Consider the following 23,158-nt stretch of genomic DNA (forward strand, 5'->3'; position numbering starts at 1 on the left):
AACGTTCTGGAGAACAACATATAAACCAGCAGTTTGTTTCAGAGTCTCAATCTCCATGAGATGGATAAGTCAATACAGACATTTCAGGACAGGGTAGGCTTCCACTCCACAAGTTTTGTGCCAACACTTCATCTATCCAGAGGTGAATGAAAAACTGACCCTAAAATTGCTTTTAATAAACATAATGCTGTGCAACTGAATGTGAAAGAAGACTTAAGAGTTCAGTTGCAAACTCCGGTTAATTCTACTTACTAAATTTTTGGGAATAGTATTTGGTATTGTATATAATAGACCACAGAGCTTCATTAAAGAAGATTTTCAATTAGAGAGTAAAGGCTTGAAAATGTATTTACTCAGATTCAAGAAAATGAGTTGTTCTGAGATATAAATTATTCTATATGAAATAGTAGAATTTGACTAGTGCCTCTTAAGAATGGTATACACAGCAATATTTGTCAGTACAGCTTTTATAAACAGGATTTCGCATTACAGAGTTTTTTTTTTTTTTTTTTTTTGGTGTGTGTGTCACTGTCTGAGCTGAGAAATGGGTGCCTGACAGTAAAACTTGAACGCAGCCCTAGCCCTGTGCAAAAAATCTGGTGAGAGATAAAGCTCCAGACAAAGAACCTTAAGCCATACTCACTAAATCTTTGGCCTATGGGGTTAAAAACAGAACTAGAGATTGACTCAAATATCATCAGAATAATATCATAAATAATCACAAAATATAGCATCAGATGAAGGCAGTGAAAAAGGCCCAGGAAAGTGGCTTTATCACCTGGGGTCTGTCCCCTTGGTTTCCCTGGGGGCTGCAGAAGCTGTCCTGGCACTGTCAGGCAACTTCTTTGCCAGAGCATGTATCTTTGAGGTCAGGACTGATTTAAGTTAAATATCTTTAGTTGATTGTTACTAGGGAAAAAAATATTTAATTCTCACCCAGTTGTGTAAAATTACAATTGTTTTAGTGACTTGAAGACAAGCAAAATACTTATAAAAAGCGACCAGGGGAAACGGGCTGTCCAGAGCATCACAAACAAGTCTCTCAACATCCCCTTCCTTTCATAGGATAGCTGCCTGCATAAGATTGTCTGCAGTAATAGTATGCTCATGCGTCAACCCTCAGCCCTTGAACTTAATAATGACGATTTTGGGTGAGTTTTCAGTTCACAAGGGGAAAATGCATTCATTATGCCAATATTCAGTTATTTATATCAAAGGCCCCAATCAAAAATCAAGACTACATTGTTCCGATCAATGGCAAACCATGCATTGAAAGACAATTGATGAAAGAACTTACAATTTGACTTTAGGATAGAAAGTTACATATGGTTTTTCAAAATCTAAAGTGGTGTGAAGAAAAAAAAAGTGACATTAAAAATTGAGAATGCATGAAAGGTTTAGTGTAACAAAATCACAATCACTGAAAAGTCCAAGGGGGTTGTGCTGTCTCTCTTTTTTTTTTTTTTTTTTTTTAAATGTGGCTTTGTGGCTTCCTCTCGAAATTAAAACCAAATAACTTTCTCAATCATTTCTTGTTTCTCCTGCAAAAGTAATTTACTTCAAGATTTTGATTCTTTTTCTGGCCTCTTTTTTTTTTTTTTTTTAAACATTTTCCATTTAAATTCTCTGCTTATTTCTAGTCTAACTGTACTCCTTACCTATTACTCTATTCAAACACAAACCTTGTAATTCTGAGAATACACCACAAACGTAGTTATTGGCTGGTGTGCCAGCTCACAGGACATTCAGCAGATGTGACGGAAATTAAAGAGTTTCATAAATCCCTCCTAGACTGAATTATGACCTAAAGCAGTCAACAGTACTTTCACACACAAATTCCCACTGTGGCCTAACCAAAACCAACCACAGTGCAGCCCTGGTTTCACATGTACTTCTCCATGAGAAACCCTGGAGTCTTGTCCAGTATTCATTAAAGCTGTGGGGTTTTGTGTTGGTAAATATCTTGAGAAAATTAAGTTACATTTTCAAGCACTCTAAGAGAAAGTACTTGTCTTGGAGATATTTTGAAGGACACCAAGACTTAAACATGTTTTATTATCTCAGATGTTCTAAGAAGACTGTTTCCAAAAGGTTTGCCTGGTTATACTACCAGACGAATCTTTTGAATTTATAAGGTTTCTTTAATAACCGTCGGTGGATCTATAACTTCTTGGGCTTGACAAAGTTAGAAAGAATTCCATGCTGGGTTTTGGAAAGAAATGGAAGAAGTTGCTTTCAAGACTGAGTAATATTATCAATGCCAGGGGTCATTTCTATCAGATTTAAGTACCTTTGATAACCCTCTTGCTGAGGACACTTTACCTTGTAATGGATGGTGTTGCTGAACGTCCCCTCCCACCATTTTTTCTCTCTCTATCTATATATATTTCTTTTACCAAGAGTAGTGAGAAAGCTTTTCATCACTCTGCCACATACCTATTTATCTCAACTCGTTTGAGCAGTTTCTCTTGAGATGGAAACCTACTTACAGAGTTCAAACCACAGAGAACTCAGGCTTTTACACAAACTAATGTTTGGTTCTGGCCCTGTGACCTCTAAGCCTTGGCAAAACTCTCCTGCTCCATTTGATGCTGTGAGATATAGCATGGCCATATTTAGGCACATGGAAGTTTTCCAAGTTTCATCATCTTTTCCCTCAAAACTGTAAAGATTGTATGATTAAGTCTAGTCTTCTCTCCAGCACTAAGCTGTCTACCATGGCTTGCCTGAGTTTCAGGCACACGTGCCATAATAATGCTCCACTAACTGAAAATATAAGATCAGAAAGGAGGAAGAAAAGGAAGAAAGAAACCTTGAAAAATGGACAAATCTCTTACACAAAGTACAGAAAAGTAATGAGAGTCTAAACAGCAGAGTGAACTTAAAGGGCAACAAAACTCTTCTTTTAGTTATTCCCCATTTTGGTGGTTCTTCTATTCTTTCTTCACCCCACTCCCATGTTGTCACCCCCTTTCCATTTATTATTGTTCCTATTTTTTATTCTCACCTGTTGTCTCAATTATCCTTCCTCCACAACCTTACTTTCATTAATTTTGAAGATGAACCTGAGACCATGCAACAGGTCTATTTGTGTCTATCAAGCAATCCCTCAAGATAGCCCTCCTCTGAGGCAATTTTAGAAGATAAGCATTATTCACCTTCCAACAGTGGCACAGAAACATCTGTGACTTCATTCCAGGTCCTGAATAGAGGTCACCATCAACAACATGCACTTAAGGAGTTTTTACCTTGCTGCAGGGAGCAATCCAGTAGGCTATGGCGAGGAAGGGCAGGCCAATGGAGACCCCGAAGACAGCCAGAAACTTCACAGCTATAGATTGCTGCCGTAAGCCTGAGAGGTTTTCGTACCACATGGTGAGTAATTGCTGCTGACAGTTGGGGTGAGCAACAAACTGTAAGAGAAAAAGAAGCATAAGTAGCATTGTCTGAAGAGAATGAGATTTCAGTGAGCAACCTGCTGAATATGCCCAGTGGAATGTCACATCTTTGTAGTCCAACGTAGCTTTTGGTGTTACAAACAGAAGATTGCAAACCCAACATCTGTCAGTGGCCAGCATGGACAAAGCACCTCTGTGGGGTCAGGGTCTGCAGCTAAGACAGTCCACCTCACGATTCAGAAAAGAAACAGAGAGGCACTTTGATGACAAACTCAAAAAATCTCTGTGAAGTTGCTAAAGACATAGGCTATTAAAGTAGGAGCTCAACACAGCCCTAAAATTATATTGTATCTATTCACTACATATTGACCTAAAATGAACCATTCTGCACTATTCTCCTCTTGTAACCCATAAGAGGTCTGGCTGATATTTTGCAGTGAATAACTTTCAATACTTTATCTCAAATCATCTTTCAAAAACGATGGTTCATTCTTTACTGATCAGGCAAAAAGACAAATTTAGAAGCAGAAGGAAGTGCTCTGGTACAGAAAGTACACATTTTGTATCCTGCAACTGAGATTCTTCATCAGCTTATTGTTCAGAGGAAGAAGAAAAGGCAAGAAGCAAACGGAAAAGGGCAATTTCTTAATGGGAAAATGACAGCACCACTGGATCCCTTGAAAGAGTTTTATAATAAAAGATTAAGCTTCTCTATTTCATATTATTCTTCAGAGTGATTGAATTTAGCATGTGACTGTCTTTAATAACAAAGAAAAATAATTAAAAGGAAAATAACTGAAAGAAAAGATGAAAAATAAATATGTTGCTAATGTAGCTGATTACATTTGGAGAACTGACTGTTTCATTTATGAGTTTGATGGGTGAATAAAAGTTCTTAGAAGGGAAATGTAAAACCCTCCACTATTTCAAAAAGCAGAACTTTCTGGAGGGAGGGAAGGGTTGGAAGACTACAGAAAGAGGAGAAAAGGGGAGGCCACTGGGGGGTCTGTTGTTGCTGTGGCCCCACACAGGGGTGTGTTGCATGGTGGACACGCACCAGGTCTGACAGCTGTTGCCTCACTCCAGCCCTTTTCCCTGCAACCGGATGGAGGTATTTCAGCTGTCCCCAAAAACCCGTCAGTCCAGATACATCTTAGAAAAAACATTGCTCATCCAAATGCATCCTACAAAAGCGATACACAAAGCTGAAAACCAGAAAATTCTAACTGCGTCTTCATCTTCATTGTCTTTGCAAAGATGATCACATCAGAAATCTAATGGACTATTTTCTAGATGATTGTATAATAACAAAACAGTTACTTGATTTTTAATGACCAGTTCATTGCTAGTGCTCAATGAAATACAGTTGCACAGCAGTTAAGATGGCTGTGGAATAGTGCATTTCCTCTTTAACAGCACATTAATGACCATTTAAAATACGCTTCTTCAGATGAATTTGATAGGCTTCAGGGTAGGGGAGCTACGTTTCTCAAAAAGAAAAAGGAAAGAATGACTACCTCTCACTGAATAAAACTTCCAGAGTGAAGGAATTTGATAGGTACTTTGGTTGAAGTGGAAGCACTAGAAATAGGGAGGACTGCAAGCGTCACAAAAAGTGGCCGTTTAAAAACATTAAGTGCTTTACCTCCTGGTCAGAAGTCCTCCAAGCTGATAAGGATGATCCATCAGGATCTGTGAGATCAAGCAGGCTGCTTTCCAATGTTTCTGCTTTCAGAAATGGCTGCAGCAGCTTTTCTGATCCCATGCCATACACACTCTGGTAGATGGTCACGTTCTTTTCCTTATGCCATATATGCCTATATGATTTACTAAAAATATAACACTTCTCTCCAGCCTATCAGTTACATATATTTTTTAAGTTGAAAAGGCTTAAAAAAAAAAAAATAAAAAAATCACATGCCAATGTGAAAAGACAGCTTAAATAACAAATTTGCCAGCGTGACATTTTTGAGAGCTGCTGAAAGACGCAGCCGCATTGACAGCTCCAAGTCAGCGTTCTGTGCTACAGGTAAGTAAGCTCTGGAGGAGATGTGGCTTTGAATAAAACATGGAAAAAATTCTCAAAGCCTTTAGTGTGAATTGAGAGTCCAAAAGAACAGTTTTGCACAGAGAAATAAAGAGGATGTTTTGGAGATGACTGTAGATAACTCATTGGATGATATCTTTTCCACATTCCTGTCTAATCTGATGTATGACAGCTCATTCTTGTCGCTTATCATGTATACGTGTTGTGGGAAAGCACTTTACAGCTCTCATGACAGAGAGCAAGACTATTTCCTCAGCATCTGTGTTCTAAAATGCATGAGTTTCACTGCACAGACAATAAAAAGTCTTTATATCCCTATAACTGAAGTTCCTTCAGATCCAGAACACTGTAAAATAGAGGCACTTCTGTCTTTTGTTTTCTTTCTAGTATATCATACAGAGAGGGGACCTGTGATGAGGACCCAGATACTTCTGCTGGTCAGTATTAGCACTACTGTTGCCTAAGCTGGCAGTGGTTAGGCGCCCTGCAAACACCCCATCCAGCACACCCCGCAGTCCCTACATGAAGGGCATCTCTCCTGCCTGGCGGCAGGTACTGGATAAGTGACACACAGGTGACAGAAAAACAGGAAATTCTTGAGTGCCCACCCATGTTGAGACATCAAACAGGGAAAAAAAAAAAAAGAAAGAAACCACCAATAACAAAAATCTATCTCAGAAAAAATGCTGTAAATCTATCAACAGGAATAAGAAAACCTATAGCAAGATAGGTAAAAGGCAGATTGGCCTCAGATGATTGGAATTAATCATACAGAAAAAAAAAAACCAACATGTTTTTATTACTGAAATAATTGTAATTAACTTATGAGTGCAGAAATCCACCATCTAGGCAAAAGAATTAACCACTCAGACAGGTTTATCTTGCTCTTCTGATGCACATGATGCTAAATAGCCAAGGGGCTGAGGTAGGAAGGAAAAACTCCTCAGTGAGGCAGTGCAAACAGTTCAAAAACTGCATGCCAGAACCAACAATGCAAACCAGAGACTTTAACATCCTGCTTTCACGGGGAACACTCCTGTCACGTTCCCTCCAGCTCGTCCCTTCACCTTGTAGTGCTGGCAAACATCAGCAAATGACAGCTGCAATTCAGAGGAGCAGTGGTGTGTTTAATCAGCAAGTGAGAGCTAGAAAAGAAGCCGCATCAACAGATTTGCAGGAGAACATTTGTAATGTCAGCAGACACTGCAAGAGGCAGGGATGAGCCATTTTTCTTTCAATCATGTAACTGTGTTCATCCCCTTCGAACCACTTTTCTGAATTCATTATTAAACATTTGCCTTTTGATATAGTTTGTTGCTTCTGCAAACCTTCCCTAACACTAACAGGCTTAAAGCTGCAGCACCTGCTCATGGGAATCCTGACTTGGCTGCATGATGCTTCCAACGCTGGAGATCCTAGAGAAAACACCAAAATTATTCTGATGACTCATTTGAGTCAAACACCATCACCCTGTGCCTCTGTACCACCTCGTTTCTCTGTGCCACCACGTACAAGGGAAAACGAGGTGAGCATTGCGTGGCGTGTATACACGGCTTCTCGCGTTTTGTCAGGGATGTCAGCAGGGAACCAAGGAACAATGGTGCAGCTGGGATCCACTCACGTGAAAACGCAGGTGGGACCTGAACCTCATGCATCATGTGCTCTGAGATGATGAAAGTACTTTACTGTTATTAGAGAACTTCTCGTTATACCTCACAGAGTTGTGTTGCTGCTTCCAGCAGGATGGAGGCCAGCCCTGATCCGGGGCAGCAAAAACAGAGGCAGAGAGGGCTGGAAAGCAAGACTTGCCCTCCTCCACCTCTGTGCAGAAAATATCATGTTTCTTGCACCAAATCCTTCATCAAACGAGATATGGAATCGTCCTTGTTCAGTCGGCTGCTGGAGATGCTCTGGGAGTACCAGAAACATAGGCAGAGGTGGAAGAAGCTCAGAAAGCAGGATATTACTGTTGTTTCCCTGAAGGGTGAAAAATTTACTGCCATTTCACCAAAGAGGATCAGCTGAATCAAAGGGTTAAACAGGTGCTTACATGCACAAAACAAACAAACAAATTAAAAACAAAACCATATTTTTTTTTACTTTCAAAGCACTTATTACTTTTGAAGTTTCATTTGATAGTTAAAGCATTTTTAAGGTTTGGGACCTAAATATCTGCATTTATACTGAATAAAAGCTTTTGTTTGAACTGAAGCATTGTATTTTCTTTTTCAAAAATCTTGGAAATAAAAATAAAAAAAAGAAAAATACATCAGAACAGCTTTTGATCTAGTAAAAGACCCCCATACTTGCAGTGCTTTTTCACCAATGCAGAACAGGAGATGAAAGAACACAGTGAAAATTACCAAAGCTTTCTAAGAAACACGCAGTAGAGGAAAAGGCCAATGTATATACACATAAGCCTTTTCTTTTTCTCACCTTGTACTCTGTGTTCTCTGAACCTCCGAGTGAACAGAGTGAGCTTTGTTTTGAATAAACTATTTTGAGATACCTTAACAAAGCAAGATGGGACATATTTATTTCATGATCCAGAGGGGGGGGAAAAAAAAATATGCCTTCAGCAGTGCTCGTGTTGCTAAACTCCAACAAATGTGGTTGACAGAGGGTAAATGTGGTGGGAGCTTGGCTTTCCACTTGCTGTTGGGCCTGATAAGAAGTGCGAGGAACACTGTAGAAAGTTTAAGAAAGAAATAGAAAAGTACTTGGACTCAAATCATTATCTCCTTATTTATTAATTTAAAAAAAAAATAAGTGAAGTTCCAACCCAAACATCCATGCTGTGGGACCGTGACCTCTTCACAAATAAGATCTGCTCCAATTACAGTTAAATGCTATCCATGGCCACAGGCCCAGTTTTTAAAACCCTTTGCACCAGAGTAGCCTTACAAGGGCAAGCACATCAGCTGGTCCAAATTCCTTCATCCAGGAGCAAAAAAGAATTTCATGGATCCCTGTTCAACTTGGATGAAAGAAAAATTCAGCAGATCAAACCAGCTTCAATGGGATCTGACCACAGCATAACAATAAACCCTGCATGGGAAGGGTCTCCTGGGCTGTCGCGGTTGCTGCAGAGACGCACAGAGAACATGAAGCAAGGAAATGTCCCTGCTCTGAGGATTTCTGCAGCTTTTCCTCTCTCCCTGGGGTTCATTTGACTGTCTAACGTCATCGCACAAATATTCATGAGGTTCTTGCTCATCCTGTAGATGATCTTTATGACAGCCTTGGTGAATATTCAGACCTGGTATCTGGAGTCAAACATCAGCATTTATAAACCTCTTGGTAAAGGGAAAAAGATTTTATTTGCATTCAGAGCCCAGATGACCTGAAATTATCAGGACTAAATAAAAACAGATTGTGCAACCTCGATCTCTGAGTTATTTTTAAGGCTTAAAAAAAATAAAAGGTTTTTATTATGCTTTTAGTAATAAACTAAGCCTTTTGTAAAACCTCTCACGTGTGCCTTTCTTAATTAAGAAATCTTTCTTATTGGAGCAATTTGGCAGCGGGGAAATACATGCTTGCGTCAGATCCCAAGACACCCACGTATTTCCCAGTTTTATCTAATATCTGGATCCACTTGCTGGTTAACCTGAGTTTTCTAGTGCAAAATGCTGATTTTGAACACTTCAAACTTTAGCATAGCTACTGTCTGCAACCATATATCTTCCCTGTGACTCAGTCTGCTCTATAAAAGCATGCATGTTGTTTGGGATAGATGTTCTGCTAAATCAGCGAGCACATTAACAGGGTTGGGATCTCACTTCGTAAAAGTGACAAGAAGCTAGGGCTAAGGCAACAAAGGTCAGCCCAGCATCCCAATGCTGGCGTAATTGCCCAAACTACCCATGTAGTGCAGAGCTTTAAAGGAGGCAGCCTGGTCCCATGAGAATGAGCAATGTGAATAGAAACAGGATTTGACTGGGCACAAAATATGAAACGGGAACAAAATATTAAACAGGCACAGAATAAACCCAAATAAAAACAAATTAGCCTAATATAAAACAAAAATAATGGGGTAAATAAAGCTGCCAGGACCATTTCAAATGCAATTTGCCCATTGACAGAAATGCTCTCTAGTGCCAAGTGAAAACACAAAGTTAATAATCCTCTTAGTAATGGATTTTTTTTATTGCTGATGTTCTCTCATATTTTCAATTCATGTTATATAAAATTAAGTCTGATAAATTTTAGATGTATAACTAGAAAATGTAGTGTTTACACAAATTCTTTAATTATTTTGGTTTAAATGTTTTTCTGTCTAAATTTTCTTAATAATTTCACTTTCTTGAGACAAGATCAGGGGCTCTTTTTTGTGCTAGGCATTTTTCTCTGGAGTAGTGAATATGGTGGTTGGCTCCTGAGAAAACTCCAGTTTCACAATCTAATGAGTTGCATGTTTTACGAAGCGATTTGTTGCTGTCTAGTATGTCTTTTTACATGTATGAATAAGTCTTATCATTGAATTATTTATCTGAAAACAAGCAAATGAATTAGCAATCCCAGCCTCCAGGCTTTTCATATCTCTGCAGAATCAACCCCCCTTGGAAATCCTTATTATTTAATTATTCATCTGAAAATGTGCCACAATAAAAAGCTACCAAAAAACAAGTTCTTTGCCTCTTCCTCTCCCCAGCAAGTGTGCCAACTCTTTTCCTTGGCTATGTGATGAAGAAAGGCTGAGCTGCTGCTCATGCTCTGAGTATACCTCTGCAGTATAGATAGCTCCACTCCCAAGGCTACAAGACTTGCTTGTAAGATAAGACTCCTCATCATGAGGTAGAAAGTCCCCCCAGAATTATTAAATGTAGACATCTGCAGGTGTGTGACAAGAATAGGATAGATACAGCTTCGGTCATTACCCATGGAAACATTCAAATTTAAACACCACATGGGAAAATTCCTTCAAATTGAAATATTGAATCTTATTCTTTTCTTGAGGTTTTATATCCATCCCCATCTGATTTTCCATCCCAAATACACATTAACGTGTCTACTGCCTATGGGGAGATAGAAGAAGCCAAAATTGGGGGCATCTAAGGTCAGGTTTATAGCAGACAATATAAATTGTTCTTTTCTAAGAGGATTTTAATATTAATAAAGATATTTTTAAGTCCTTTTGTCTATGATGGAGATACATGCAAAAGATTTGATGTGTTCCTCTGCTCTCTTGTCAATGTCTTGATGAACATCTAAGACCCTGTGACACTTTGCAAATGAAAATAATTAAGTCTGCATATTACAGTAAATTGGGAATATTGCAAACACCACTCAGGATGGAGAAATGATTCATTCAAGTCTTGAGAGGATGTATGTATGGGCAGGAAATAACAAAATGAGATTCGTCTTGGAATAGAAAAGAAATTAAAACATCTGGGCAAAAGAAAATCATCAGAACCATAAATTTTAGTGGGAGGAAGGAACCTTGCTAATGAAATAGTCAGAGACATAGAAACTGCTTCTGTGATGAAGGGAGGTAACTTCTTTTTTTAATCTCTGAAAAAAAAAATGCACAAATAAAAATATAAAAAGAGTAGTTACATGGATAAATTTAAGAGTCCACAACAACCTGGGTGTTTACCCTAGTCACATAGAAACTATTGAACACACGTGACTGTTCACATAGAAACTAATGACATTTATACAGTACTGAGTGGCTCCAGTGATGGAGACAAGAGGCACTTTTCATCCCTCACCACAGTCCCAAACATCAATGAATGACCTCAGTAAAACATTCCTGAAACTAAAGAGTTGAAAACAATTGACAAGGAATTACAGAAAACAAAAACAAAAAACCTATTTCTGAAAGCTTTGTTTTCTTGAGGAGTTCTCCTCTTTGAGACCTCACTTTTGGATGGTAAAACATAGTCCTGTCCTGCTTCAAGCCTTTATCTGTGCACTTTACAGCCATAGGAAAGATCAGTGCTCATCCCATGGGAAATTCCTAACTTTCATCCTGTCCCAAAGAGGGACAAACAGCCACAAGAGACATTTTCTGTGACCTAGACAGCTCTGAAAGCTGTGGAGGTGAAACACTTCATTTGGGTTACTGAAATGTGGTTTTCCATTGGTGTTAAGGAGAGCGCACAGGCTGCGAGCAAGGCTGTGGGTGGTGTGCCCTCTCCACCTCTGCCCTGCAGCATGCTCCCCAGGGCACAGCCTTGCAGGAATTTGCAGGATAACTGCAAACTACGAGCACTCAGAGCTCGCCCACGATGGTGCGTGGCACAGATATGCTCACTGCTCTCTGAAGAGAGGAGTTGCAGTACTTTTTGTTGGCCCTAGGCTTCCTCTGCCCTCCAATCTCCAACATATTTCCTTGTGCCCCTCTCGCAAACACTGAGCTTTCCCAGTTTCCCTTGCTAGCTGAGCTCTGCTCCAGCCTGTGCTTGGGACAGAGGCTGGTGTTGCACACTTTGAGGGGCAGAGCTGGCCCCTCAGCGGGAGCCAGGGCTGCTTCTTTTGGCCATTCCGCAGACTAACCTGAGGCTTCCCTGCGGCATGGAAATACTGCAGCTGGTGCCCCATTCAATGGGGAAAAGCACCCTGGAAGGCCGTTTGTGTACAAGACATTGTGCAAGGTGAAACTGCATCCTCTGAGCAAGTGAATGGGGAGCACAGGTTGTTGCAGCAGTGTACAATAGCTAGGACTTTTCATGTCCTTGAGTATCTGAGTCGCGTGACCAAGGCAGTGAAAAAATTATAATCTAATGCAGCCATGAGTATTCTGTTTGGAGCATCCTCCATATGTTAATTATTAATAATACATTTACGAGAAAAGTTCCTGTTCCAGCTCTCCATTAAATAGGATTTAAACAGCCATCTGGTGTTCTGTTTAACTCTTATTAATTTTTTTTTTAAACCCAATTTGTGTGTCTTACTGTTAATTAATTTAAAACTCGTGAAAGAGAGAGGTGCTCTGGCTTTGTGATAAATATGAACTGAGCTGCTGCGAAAATAGAGATGGGCACTCAACATTTGCATTTAAAAGAATACAGCAACAATGAGTCTGACTTTGGGGAAGAAGAGAATGAATGTCACCTCCTACAGAAAAACAACAGCTTTAGACATAAAGGTAAATGTCAACATATAAACCCCCTGCCAATATTAAAGGATGACAAGAAAGGAGCGTAGCAGCACGGACAAAGATAAGAACAGAAAGCACGGAGTGTTCTGTAAAACTAATGTATGCTAGTAAAATGGTTTTGTTATGGTATATCCAAAAACCGTGTTTCTACACTACTGACTGAGGGAAGAGTCCGAGAGAGCTGGCCCAGCTTCTGTATCTACAACCTCTCACTAGCAAAAATCACACCCTGGCTTAATGAGAAATGAATTCACACACAGGGGAAACTTGTCCCATCTTTATATTTCCAGTATCTCATTGGAGTTGTTCAATTGTTTCAAGAAAAGAAAAGAAAAAGCACTTTTGTGCAATTTCCAATCAAGAACATGAAGTTAACTCTCACTTAGATCTTACAACCCTGTTGCTAACCAGCTATGGAGATAGGGAAAGGTCCACTGCTTCAGGGCAGATGAACTTTTAAGGTATCAAAATTCTACTGGAATTCACTTTGTTTGGGGCTAATCTGGTTCTTGTAGAGCCCACATGAAAAAGCATATAAGAGAAACTGGTATGGTTGTTGAGATTGGTTTTATTTTCTTTCATCGGAACCAGAACTCAAATTTAGTATCTCAAACTTTTGGTTATAATCCATCTGAAACAGCCAATCTAAATAACTACTTTTTAACCTTAACACTGCTTTTTAATTTTGCCATTTCCATGAGTAGCTGCTGAACTCTGCCACGGTGTTTGCTCTCATGCAGCGTAGGAGAGGGCTGGAAGCCATCACAACCCAAAAGACTCATGTGCTCAGCAGCAACACAAAGGGCTCTGCTGCTCATCTGGCACCCAGCCTTTCTCCTCCCTTTGCCAGCAGCCCTGCACTGCTGGAGGAGAAAGAAGTCTGTCCTTGACTGGGGTATACGCATGCAAAGCATAATTAAATAATACTGGGGGTGACAACAGTAAATTTGCAACAGTTCCAGAACATGGGCTAAAAGTCCATTTCTTGAAAAGCATCCAGGACTTAATACATGCCCAAATGTTTGCAAATTGTTTACCTCACTCTTGACAAACTGTTCTGATTGTAATAATTTTCAAGGAATCATGACTCATTAAGATACCTAATTTGAAGGGAGAAATAACTCTGAAAAACTTGAACAGAGGACATTTGAGCGCAGTTTTCCAAGAATCCTGGGGTACAAAGTGGTTTAGTTCTTTCAGGTATAGAATTAGAGTAATACGGCTTTTAAAGATGGCTTTTAAACTACTGTAGTTTTGGCTTTTTCCTTGCTGTGAAATATGTACAAGCAGAGCCTCTTAATTCTTCAGTGACCTTCAATATAAACTACTTCAATTATGTTACAGAGTTAAACTTGCTTTCTTGCCAGTGTGCTATATAGGCTAGGAAGTTGTTTGTCAGAAAAAAAAGGAAAAGGAAAGAAAAAGGAGAGACAGACAGGGCTCCAAAGTCCGGAGCTTCTGATGCTTTCTTGAATGAGTTGAGTGTTGAAGTTTCCAGCTGCAAGTTTACTGGATGGAGGAGGTAAGAAGGCTTCTCTCCTCCTTTTAGCATACAAGATATTTCCTGCACCATCAGAGTCTGATGTCTGAGCAGCTCTGGACGTCCAATCAGTTCAAATCCAGGTTGCCCTTGGAATTGGGTATTTTCAAGCAGGGATCTGCCGTTCAAAATCAGAGGCCTGAGAAGCACTGTATTCTTGGCTAAAAACAACCATGAGGTTGATGGGCAAGCTCCCTGTTATGCTGCTGTGCATGCAGGGGATTTGCAGCCTGTACCTCCAGCCAACTGCGACTTCGGAACACGATTGCTGAATTTCAGATGAAGGAGATATTGTGATGGGACCAAAATTAGCACTAATAATTTATATTGCATGTAATTAATTGCATCCCTAAAGTTTTGATAAGGGTATAAAGGAAATAAAAACCAGAAGGTGACAGAGCTGATTTAAATCCATGAAATGCAAAGTGATGGCTCTCAGTTTCAGGGTTGTGCCTCCTCTGCCTCTTCCCAACCTCAACACTGTGGGGTCTTTGAGGGGAAGGACAAAGGACAACTCTGGTGAGCGGGGCAGGGTGTGGGAGAAGCTGGTAGGCCAGCTGCTGCATTTAAATAAAAATACCATTCTTAGACACTGTGGATGTTGCGACTGCACTGCGTTAAGTGTGATGAAGTAACAGACTTCAGGAAATTTAAATGAACGAGGAAGATTTCTTAAATGAACGAGGAAGATTTCCAAAGTTTATGCAAAGGCCTGATGAAGTTCCACAGATGCAATTTGCTATCCTGCCTGAGGATGAGAGCCCTTGACACCTTTCACAGACTCTGGATATAAAAGTGTGATAAAATGTGTTAAATAATAATTTTCAATATAAATTGTTCTCTGCAAATTTTCATCAAATGAAGCTTACCGCAGGCACTTACAGTACTAATAAGAAAATGTGAAATAAGAAGCTAATGGTAGAAATAAATTTAAAGAAAAAAAATCAAATATTTCTTAAAGTTTCATTTGCAAAAGCAAATATTTAGTCCATGGATTAACTTAATAATAATAAACCCCACCACATAACATTGAACAACATTTTTTTTCCTCTCAGACAGACTTCTCTGGGGCTGTTTCTGGGTGAGTTGCAGACAGCCCTGTCTCAGCACCCAGACTTGGCCAGGGCAGGCAGTGCTGTCAGACAAGTTGATGAGGCCTGGGGGTCTGTGTACTGCAGGTGGAAGTCACCCAGAGCACCTCTGTCTGCATTTCACACTTGGAGGGCCAGATGATGCCTTTGAGTCATTGCATTAGCTTAGGAAATGTGATTTGAAATTTGCAGAATCAGTCCGAGAATTTAGTAAATTTGTATTATAATTCACTCTCCATCTTACCTTTCTCTATTATATGATTTTTCTTAAAATGAAATAGGTTTTATAACACAGGTTTTGTATACTTAAGCCTAAATATCTCTTCGGTGGATATAAAAATTGAACCTGAATTCTATTGCCTCTTAAGGAAATCATTACTGTGTTACCATAACACAATTTCTTTGTTCAGCAAGTAAGTGTAATAAATATCAGTCTATTATCATAAGCCACTGCCAGTAACCAAAATCATTTATCTGAATATTTATCTGTATCTCTGCCTCCCACAAATGAAACTATCTTACTTTCAAGTTAGCAGTTAAATGCTTATCTTACACACAGACATATACTGCCTGCTGAAATGACTATTCTGAAAAGTTCTAAGCTGAGAGTCACCATGAGATTGACTAATGCTTACGTTTATGTTTTGTAATTAGTTTAACAGTTATTATCTATGAACAACAAGTTTCTGATCCAGAAAGGATAATCAGCTTTCCTGGGCATGGGAAGTTATTTATACATAAAGAGTCCAACTGCATATGACTTACCACAGATGCTTTAGATTAGTGGCCATGCGTTAAGAAATAATACATTAATATAAAATGCAAGAAGTGGAGGAAATGTTCATTTGAAACAGGCTGTTAGGACAAATGTGCTCAAAGCAGCAGTATAGAATTCATCCCTGGCTAATGATCTCGGTATCTAAAGTATGACACAAATATTTAGAAGAATAAACAAGAAAAATGGTAAAGAAAACTTCATACATTGAAAGGGCTTGGTGTTCTGACCAGCTTTGTGGTAACTGTCGGACCGTGGGTCACTGGGGGCTGCTCCTTGATGATGTGCTGTGAGCGTCTTTTAGACGAGTTCATTTTCTGAAAGAGCATCAGAGCAAGTTTGGTCCCCTGTTACCAAAGCAACAGCTTCAATAGCTGAATTTGACCCAGCTTGTCGAAAAGCATCTTACTAAGCACAGCCTGAGATGTTATGCTCAGTTTCGGTGATGTAACGATGCAGACATACAACACCCTAAGAGGAAATATCTCGCTCCTTACCATGAGTTCCTGTGTGAAAGCAATTCACTTGAAGTAAGAGCTTTAAGACTCTCTAACTAATGGCTTTCATAATAGGAAAAGACCTTCTCTGGCCAGCACAGTAACACAGTCAAGAGGCAAACTGGAGCAGGTGATGGGTTTGCAAGGGGGAAGAGAGAGCAGATGTCAGCACACAAATTTGGAACACTCTTCCAGATCTGTTGCAGGAGCCCAGTTCCCATCAATGCATGTTGAAGAAGCAATTAATTGGGACCGCGCAGACCCAGGATTTGCCAGAATCAAATTTTCCACTCACAGAACATAATTCCATAAAATTAATGTTTTTTTAAAAACTTCTAGAAGTCAATCTGTTTTTTTCTCCCCCCCCCCCCCCTTTTTTTTTCTTCAAAAATTTACTATATATATCTCCCTTCTATTTACTAGATTTGATGGAAATCTGCACACTTAGAATATGGTTGGGAGTTTTAGGACAGTGGACTTCTTAGCAATCTTTATCTGTTTTAATAAGTTTCCAAAAAATAAAGAATATGAGTTCATCAGATTTTTTTTTTTTTGTTTAAGGTTTTAATCTAACTCTGAAAGAAAATCCTCAAGTTATATATACATATATATTTAATTCAAATTCCACTTTCCCATGGACTGCTATAAAGGGTCTCAACTATGAAGAAATTGGTACTTTTTGTATATGTTAGTTCTGTAACATTACAGAAAAGGGAACATTTTCGATGGTTGCAAGTGCTTTTGGAGAGTAACTAACCAGAGCCGTGGATCAAAGCAAAGCGATCGGGGAGCAGACTCAGGCAACCAGAGACTTGGTCTGCTAACTTCAATCAGGCTGTAAAGTCATCCCCAGTCTAAACAGAGATCTAGATTGAAGAAAAGACAGATAGTCTGGGACCAGTGAGCACCTGATTTATATCCTTTGCTTTTATAATTTTTGGCCAAAGCTGCCACAACATCTGGTAGGTTCATCCCTCACCTCTCTGTAAGTCGCAGTGAAGGAAGGAATATCCACAGTCTGCTACAGTAACACACCCTGGTCCCTGCTGAAATCTTCTCAGACTTCGTCTATATATCCGTGTCTATCACGTTAACAGAAATGTTGCACCTTTGCAAATATCCCTCTCCACATAAAAGCATGTGAGCAAATCATGCCATAAAATGCTAAAACCTGAGGGACAGTCCTGGTTCCACTGGAATCCATCTTTCACTTATTATTTTACAGGTGACTTCAAAGAAGCATAATTTAGATGTGAATACATATCTAGCAGACAACCAAATAAATAGCTTACCTTTTTGACCTCATATTTAATAGCCAGTTTAATTCTGCTCAGACTTGGTCGATGGTGCTCAGGGCACAGATGTATGTTCACATCTCCATTCAGAATCGCCTCTACTTCTTCAGTGTCTCTGCACAGGTCCAGTACCCCCACTACAAAGTCCTTGCATTGCATAGATAGCTTCCTATAGTCATTCTAAGAGAAAAGAGAGAAACACAAGCTCTTCAGTTGTGCACTTACGAGCATGCCTCAGACAAACAAACAAAAAAGCCAGAGAGAGCAACTGTGAGCAAGGTTACTTTTGCAAAACCTGCTGGCTGGAATAGTAAGAAAGCACTTGATTTCAGCCAGCATACAGCTAACTCTTTGCAAATATATATATGAACTCCTCCCACAATTAATTAGCATTGTTCCTATCAGCAGCACATTTTACACTACAAACAAACAAACAAAAAAAACTCTTCATGGAACAAGTAAACAATTTATAAAGGAATTTTGATTTTAATCAATCATACAACCTCTTCTCTCTACGTGACTTATCTTCTAGAAATATCATAAGATGTCCAAAGGTCTTTCTAACAGGTTTGAATTTACATCAAATTTTACTATTTAGATCCTTTACTAATAACTCTTTCTTTAATAACTTTTGAGGAGCTACAGATTGCTACGTCTAACTGCAGCATCACACCCAGATGCGTTCAAATGAATGATATGCTTGTAATATCAATTTCAGTTTCAAAGGTATTACCTAACAATTTGACAAAAGTGTCCCAAAAGAGCATCCAGAGGGTAATTTCTGTCATAACTCTTCTCCAGGAAATAGGACCTCAGAAACTCAACATGATTTCCTATGAAATAATTTCACCTTGCAAACCCAAATTACACTTATGGGAAAAGAGATGGTATGTAGCTGACTTGATAGCTGACTGGAAGAGTAATTTCACTGCCTTAAATTGTGATTGATTTTCACATGCTGACACTTAAAAATGAGGAAAATGCCACCATCTGAGTAAATGCAGTAAATTAGAACACAATTAAGGCTACCATTAATATCCTGACAAAATGGTGATATTAAAGACTCAATGCAACAAATAGAAATAATAAGCATAAGACAAGCTCTTACTGACTTGAGAGATCTTTTCAAATTAGGTTTGATGAGTTAATTAAATTCAGCAGCTTATCTAATTAAGAAAGCAGCCAGAAGAGAAGATAGTTAAACCTGACTTTGATGAAATGATAAGAGTAACCTGGCTTTGTACTCTTATATTTTCTATGGATTATATATAATCTGTTTTATTTTCTGGGAAATTTTCTAGGAAATTTTCTAGGAAGAGAGCTGGATAATAGCCTGTATTTTTGTGGTGACATCTGTGAGGGGAAACTTGTGTGTTTACATCCCATCTGCCCAAAATTTTGAAATCTGATAAAGGTTTCCCTTTTCCTCCTTGAGCACTATAGTCAGCCAGCATGTTCTAATTGTGGTGTTCATAAATGGGAATAAGCAAGAGCTTCCAACCTGTATTAAAAGGGGATCTAATATAACCACAGGCATGTTTTTTTCTCTGGTAGAGCAGGAACATGTCCCATAGAAGTAACTGTGGCATCAAGACATCTATCAAAGGGCCAAATTAGGACAGTAAGATTTAAGGTGTCTTCAAGGTCAGGCAGAAAATGATTGTACATTTACATCTAAATCTAATACCTAAGTATTTTGTGGAGATAGGGTTTCTAGAGTGAATGTTATCAAATACAGTGTGAATTAGAGTCTGAAATGTAAATGAAAGACAGATTGCACTCTGTGGATTCAAAGCACTCCTCTCTAATCAGTTCTGTGCTTTAATCTTCACCGTGCCAAGATATGTTTCAGTGCATAGAAAACTTGCCTGTTCGCTGAGAGAATAGATGACCAAACAATTTGGCCTGGAAGTAACCGCAGGAATTGTGAAGAACAACAAATATAGATAGATCTAAAAATAGATGTAGGCTGGGAATGAAATGTGTAACTGCCCCAGGTAATGCAGACACTTAATTAGCCCAGCAGATTGAAAAGAAACAAGGGTGAAAACTTTGCTAAGCTGTAATAATGTTCCCTATTTATACACTGTTTAGAAAGTTCAGAAGCTTATCTCTTAGCCAGCACATTTTAGGTAATTCTCATCACCATTTCCACATCATCTGAACAACTAGTATGCATTAGCTCTGATTAATTTTCCTTTTCTGCTTTCTTTAAGGAAATTAGTTTAATTAGCAACTAGGAAAGTGCAGATATAAATGGCAGACTCCCAGCTGGCAAAGTCCATCAAGACCCAACTTTACTCACATCGTCTCCAAGCCTAATGTTGCGACTGATTCTGTATGTTTGTAGAAACAATAAATGATTTTTCTGTACAAAAATATTTACTCCAATTTTAAAGTATACAAAAGCAGTAACACATATACAACCCAGCAATCTGAGATACAGGATGTGCAAAGAATAAAATAAAATAAAATAAAACGAAAGTACCTTCTATCCAATCTGCAGCTGGATGGGAGCGCAGCTTATTGCTCTCAAGAGACATTTCTCACGTGTTAAGACAAACCTCAAGGATCACTGCAAGTGCTGTGTCTTCTGACTAGATGCCTCATACAAAAAAAATGTAATTTTTTTCTGGTTTCCTTGATGCTCACAGTCAGCGCAGAAAATCCTATTCCATTTGATGATGAGAACACAGAGCACTTAGTGATTCTCCTGAGGTCAGTGTCTTTCTGTTTGCAAGCAGTTTATTGGCTCTATCTTTACTAAAAACTGAGATTAGAAAGACACTGACAGACAAACATCTCCTGACCCAGGCTTGCACAGAGAGCTTTGCTGACACAAGAAGAAATGCCCTACCTGTGTATAAAATCCTGAATTATGAGTCACAGGAAAGGGTAAAAATCTGACAGAAACCTAGAAGACTTACAAGCGCTGTGCACATGGTATCGGTGTATATGCCAATGCTGCATCGACTGCCTGTAGTTCACACATTTGGGGGCATCTGAGATACTGCATAAGGAGTACTGAGAAGAGCTTTTGAGAAGGATGAAAGTGCCCAGCCCCAGGCATGGCTTTGGGATGGGTGGCAGAGTCAAGAGGAAATCCAGCTCAGTTCTCTGGGCAGCATTGCAAAAGCAGACAGGTTTTGTCCCAGGCAGTGACTATAACCCAATGCTTCCTGAGTATTCTGATTAACCACAACATTAGAGAAGTCTGAAGAGTGGGAGTTTCATAAAGCAGATTAATCTTTAAGGTAATGAAAACCACAAATCATATATGAGAGATGCTGGGGCCTCATCCTCACAGCTTGAGTGCTGGCAGGCCTTGGGGAAGAAGATGAAGGATGCAACCAAGGGCACAAGAGTACCAGTCTGCTTCAGATAACACAGTATTTTATTTCAGTGATCAGAGAAAAATCTGGATAACACTTGGGAATGTTACAATATAATTTTTTAAAAGTAGAACATAATAAAAAAAATCCAAATCAGTCATTTCCTGCTCCTCCTGCCACTGTTGTGCATGTGGAGTTAAAAATGTCTGATTTTGCTGTTTTGAAAAGGCTAATGGTACTTGTCATTCACTGCAATTTCTCTGAGTACCGTATTATTATCTGTTGATTATGTTCTAAATGAACTCTGTCATATCTCTACATCTGTTCAAAACCACCCATACTTCTTCAGAAAAGGGCTGTTTCAGGTCAGAGAGACACAGTCTGAGTAAAAAGTTAAGTGAAATGATGAAAGTAAGACCAGTCACCTGTCTTGGTTAGTTAACGAAGAAATAACTATTTCAAAAGCAATCCTCATCAAAGATTGAAGAGGAACATCCTCATCCAGGGGAGCCTACCTCTGATAATTGTTGTAGATTACTCAGTACACAGTTGCTGCTGTAAATGGGGCCACAGACCCACAGGATAGTGCACAATACATGAATACAAAACAACCTGCACCATTCATGAAAATCACTCCATATATTACAATATCACAGAAGTATCACAGAAAAGTCTAGTATCACAGAAGCGTATCCCTTTGAATATACAACAACATATTTGGCTCGGGATGATTTCACCTACAGCCTTTTTTCTATTTAAGAAATACAGCCTAATGTTGCTTATCAATACACGTATTTCTTGGCCAAATAAATGTCAGCTGAGAAAAAGGGGAGCAGAGAAGATGGTTGGTCTATATACTGTATAAAGTTCTATCCATCATATATTGCCTGTCTTATAAACCTGGCTTGCTGGAATAGAGGGTTTCCACACAAATCCAAGACATCTTCAACTCATGACCATGCACGTCCAGCACCTGTGACTGGTGCTGCCATGACACCAGAAAACCTCTGCATGCTCTCAGTATGTTCATAGGTTAATTGCATGGCACAAACCTGTTAAATCCAACCTCCTGTCTGTGAGCTGTGTATTTGGCAGTAAATTTGGCATTTCTGCCTAGCATTAAATTTGCAGTGCACATGAAAGCTGTAGGCACGTAGCACAGAGACTCTTGATATCTCCTTGAAGCTCTTGGCTCTTTGCATTTAGTCCGCATCACACATACACATATATCACGGAGGGAAATATTGCATTGATGAGATAATCATTTTGAGGAGAAGCAGCAGAAAGGAAATAAAATGTAAAACGAATCTGTAAAAATGAACAGAAAACTGCCCCAAATAAAAATGCATGTAGAAAGAAAACAAAGGTAAGAGAAAGGAGTGGGGAAGCCAGTAATACTACATGCCAGATTTGAAATGAAGATTTTAAATAACAATCATGTCAAATACTCAAAGTGCTTATAAATATTTACCAATTAGATTTCTCATGAAAAATGCAAGAGCCAGTTTAGAAGCTGTTGGACCAATTTCCTTCTGGGTATTTACACTGTCTGTGACTGGCCATATGCTTCAGAAGGAAAAAAAGCACAAGGCCTGTGGGAGGGAGGAAGGTGAGAGGAGTTGCTAAGAAAGGTCCTAGCACTGCTCCTGCTCCTGTAACCACGTTGTCTTCTCAGGGGCACTGAAAACCCTTCCCCAGAGCTCTTTTGACTATGCATGTAACTGCTGGTATCTTTGAATACAGCCAAGTGCATTTCTATTATTTCCAGACTAAATGCCTGTATGCACAGATGATGCCAAGGCTACAGAGTTAATCTTCCAGAAAGAACAACATCTCGTTGGTTTATGTTCTCTTATTTCTTAAGTGGCAGCACATCAGTGATTTTTTAGACCTTTGAGTGTGCTGTGTCATATTCAATGGGCATATCTCTAAAAATAAAGCCAAGTGCTCATTTAAAACATTTCACTACTCAGGTGCATGTTGCTAAGTCTGTCTGGAGGTAGCAACAGATGCCACTGGTTCATTTTGAAATGATCCAGACCTTGACTTCTTCACCCCCAAAGAGCATAATATAATAA

General features: G+C 39.2%; 1 protein-coding gene across 1 annotated transcript in view; it reads right to left on the minus strand.

Annotated features, from left to right (window-relative positions):
* TRPC7 (transient receptor potential cation channel subfamily C member 7) overlaps window positions 1-23,158 on the minus strand; it is a 67,163-nt gene that overhangs the window by 29,401 nt on the left and 14,604 nt on the right. The window contains exons 3-4 of the mRNA XM_083799156.1: window positions 17,746-17,928; window positions 3,249-3,413 (exon numbers count right to left, since the gene is read on the minus strand). Of these exons, the coding sequence (XP_083655282.1) occupies window positions 3,249-3,413; window positions 17,746-17,928 (348 nt within the window). The remainder of the gene's footprint in view (window positions 1-3,248; window positions 3,414-17,745; window positions 17,929-23,158) is intronic.

The sequence above is a fragment of the Anser anser genome, assembly GCF_964211835.1.
Source record: "Anser anser genome assembly, chromosome: 14".
Classification (NCBI taxonomy): Eukaryota; Metazoa; Chordata; class Aves; order Anseriformes; family Anatidae; genus Anser; species Anser anser.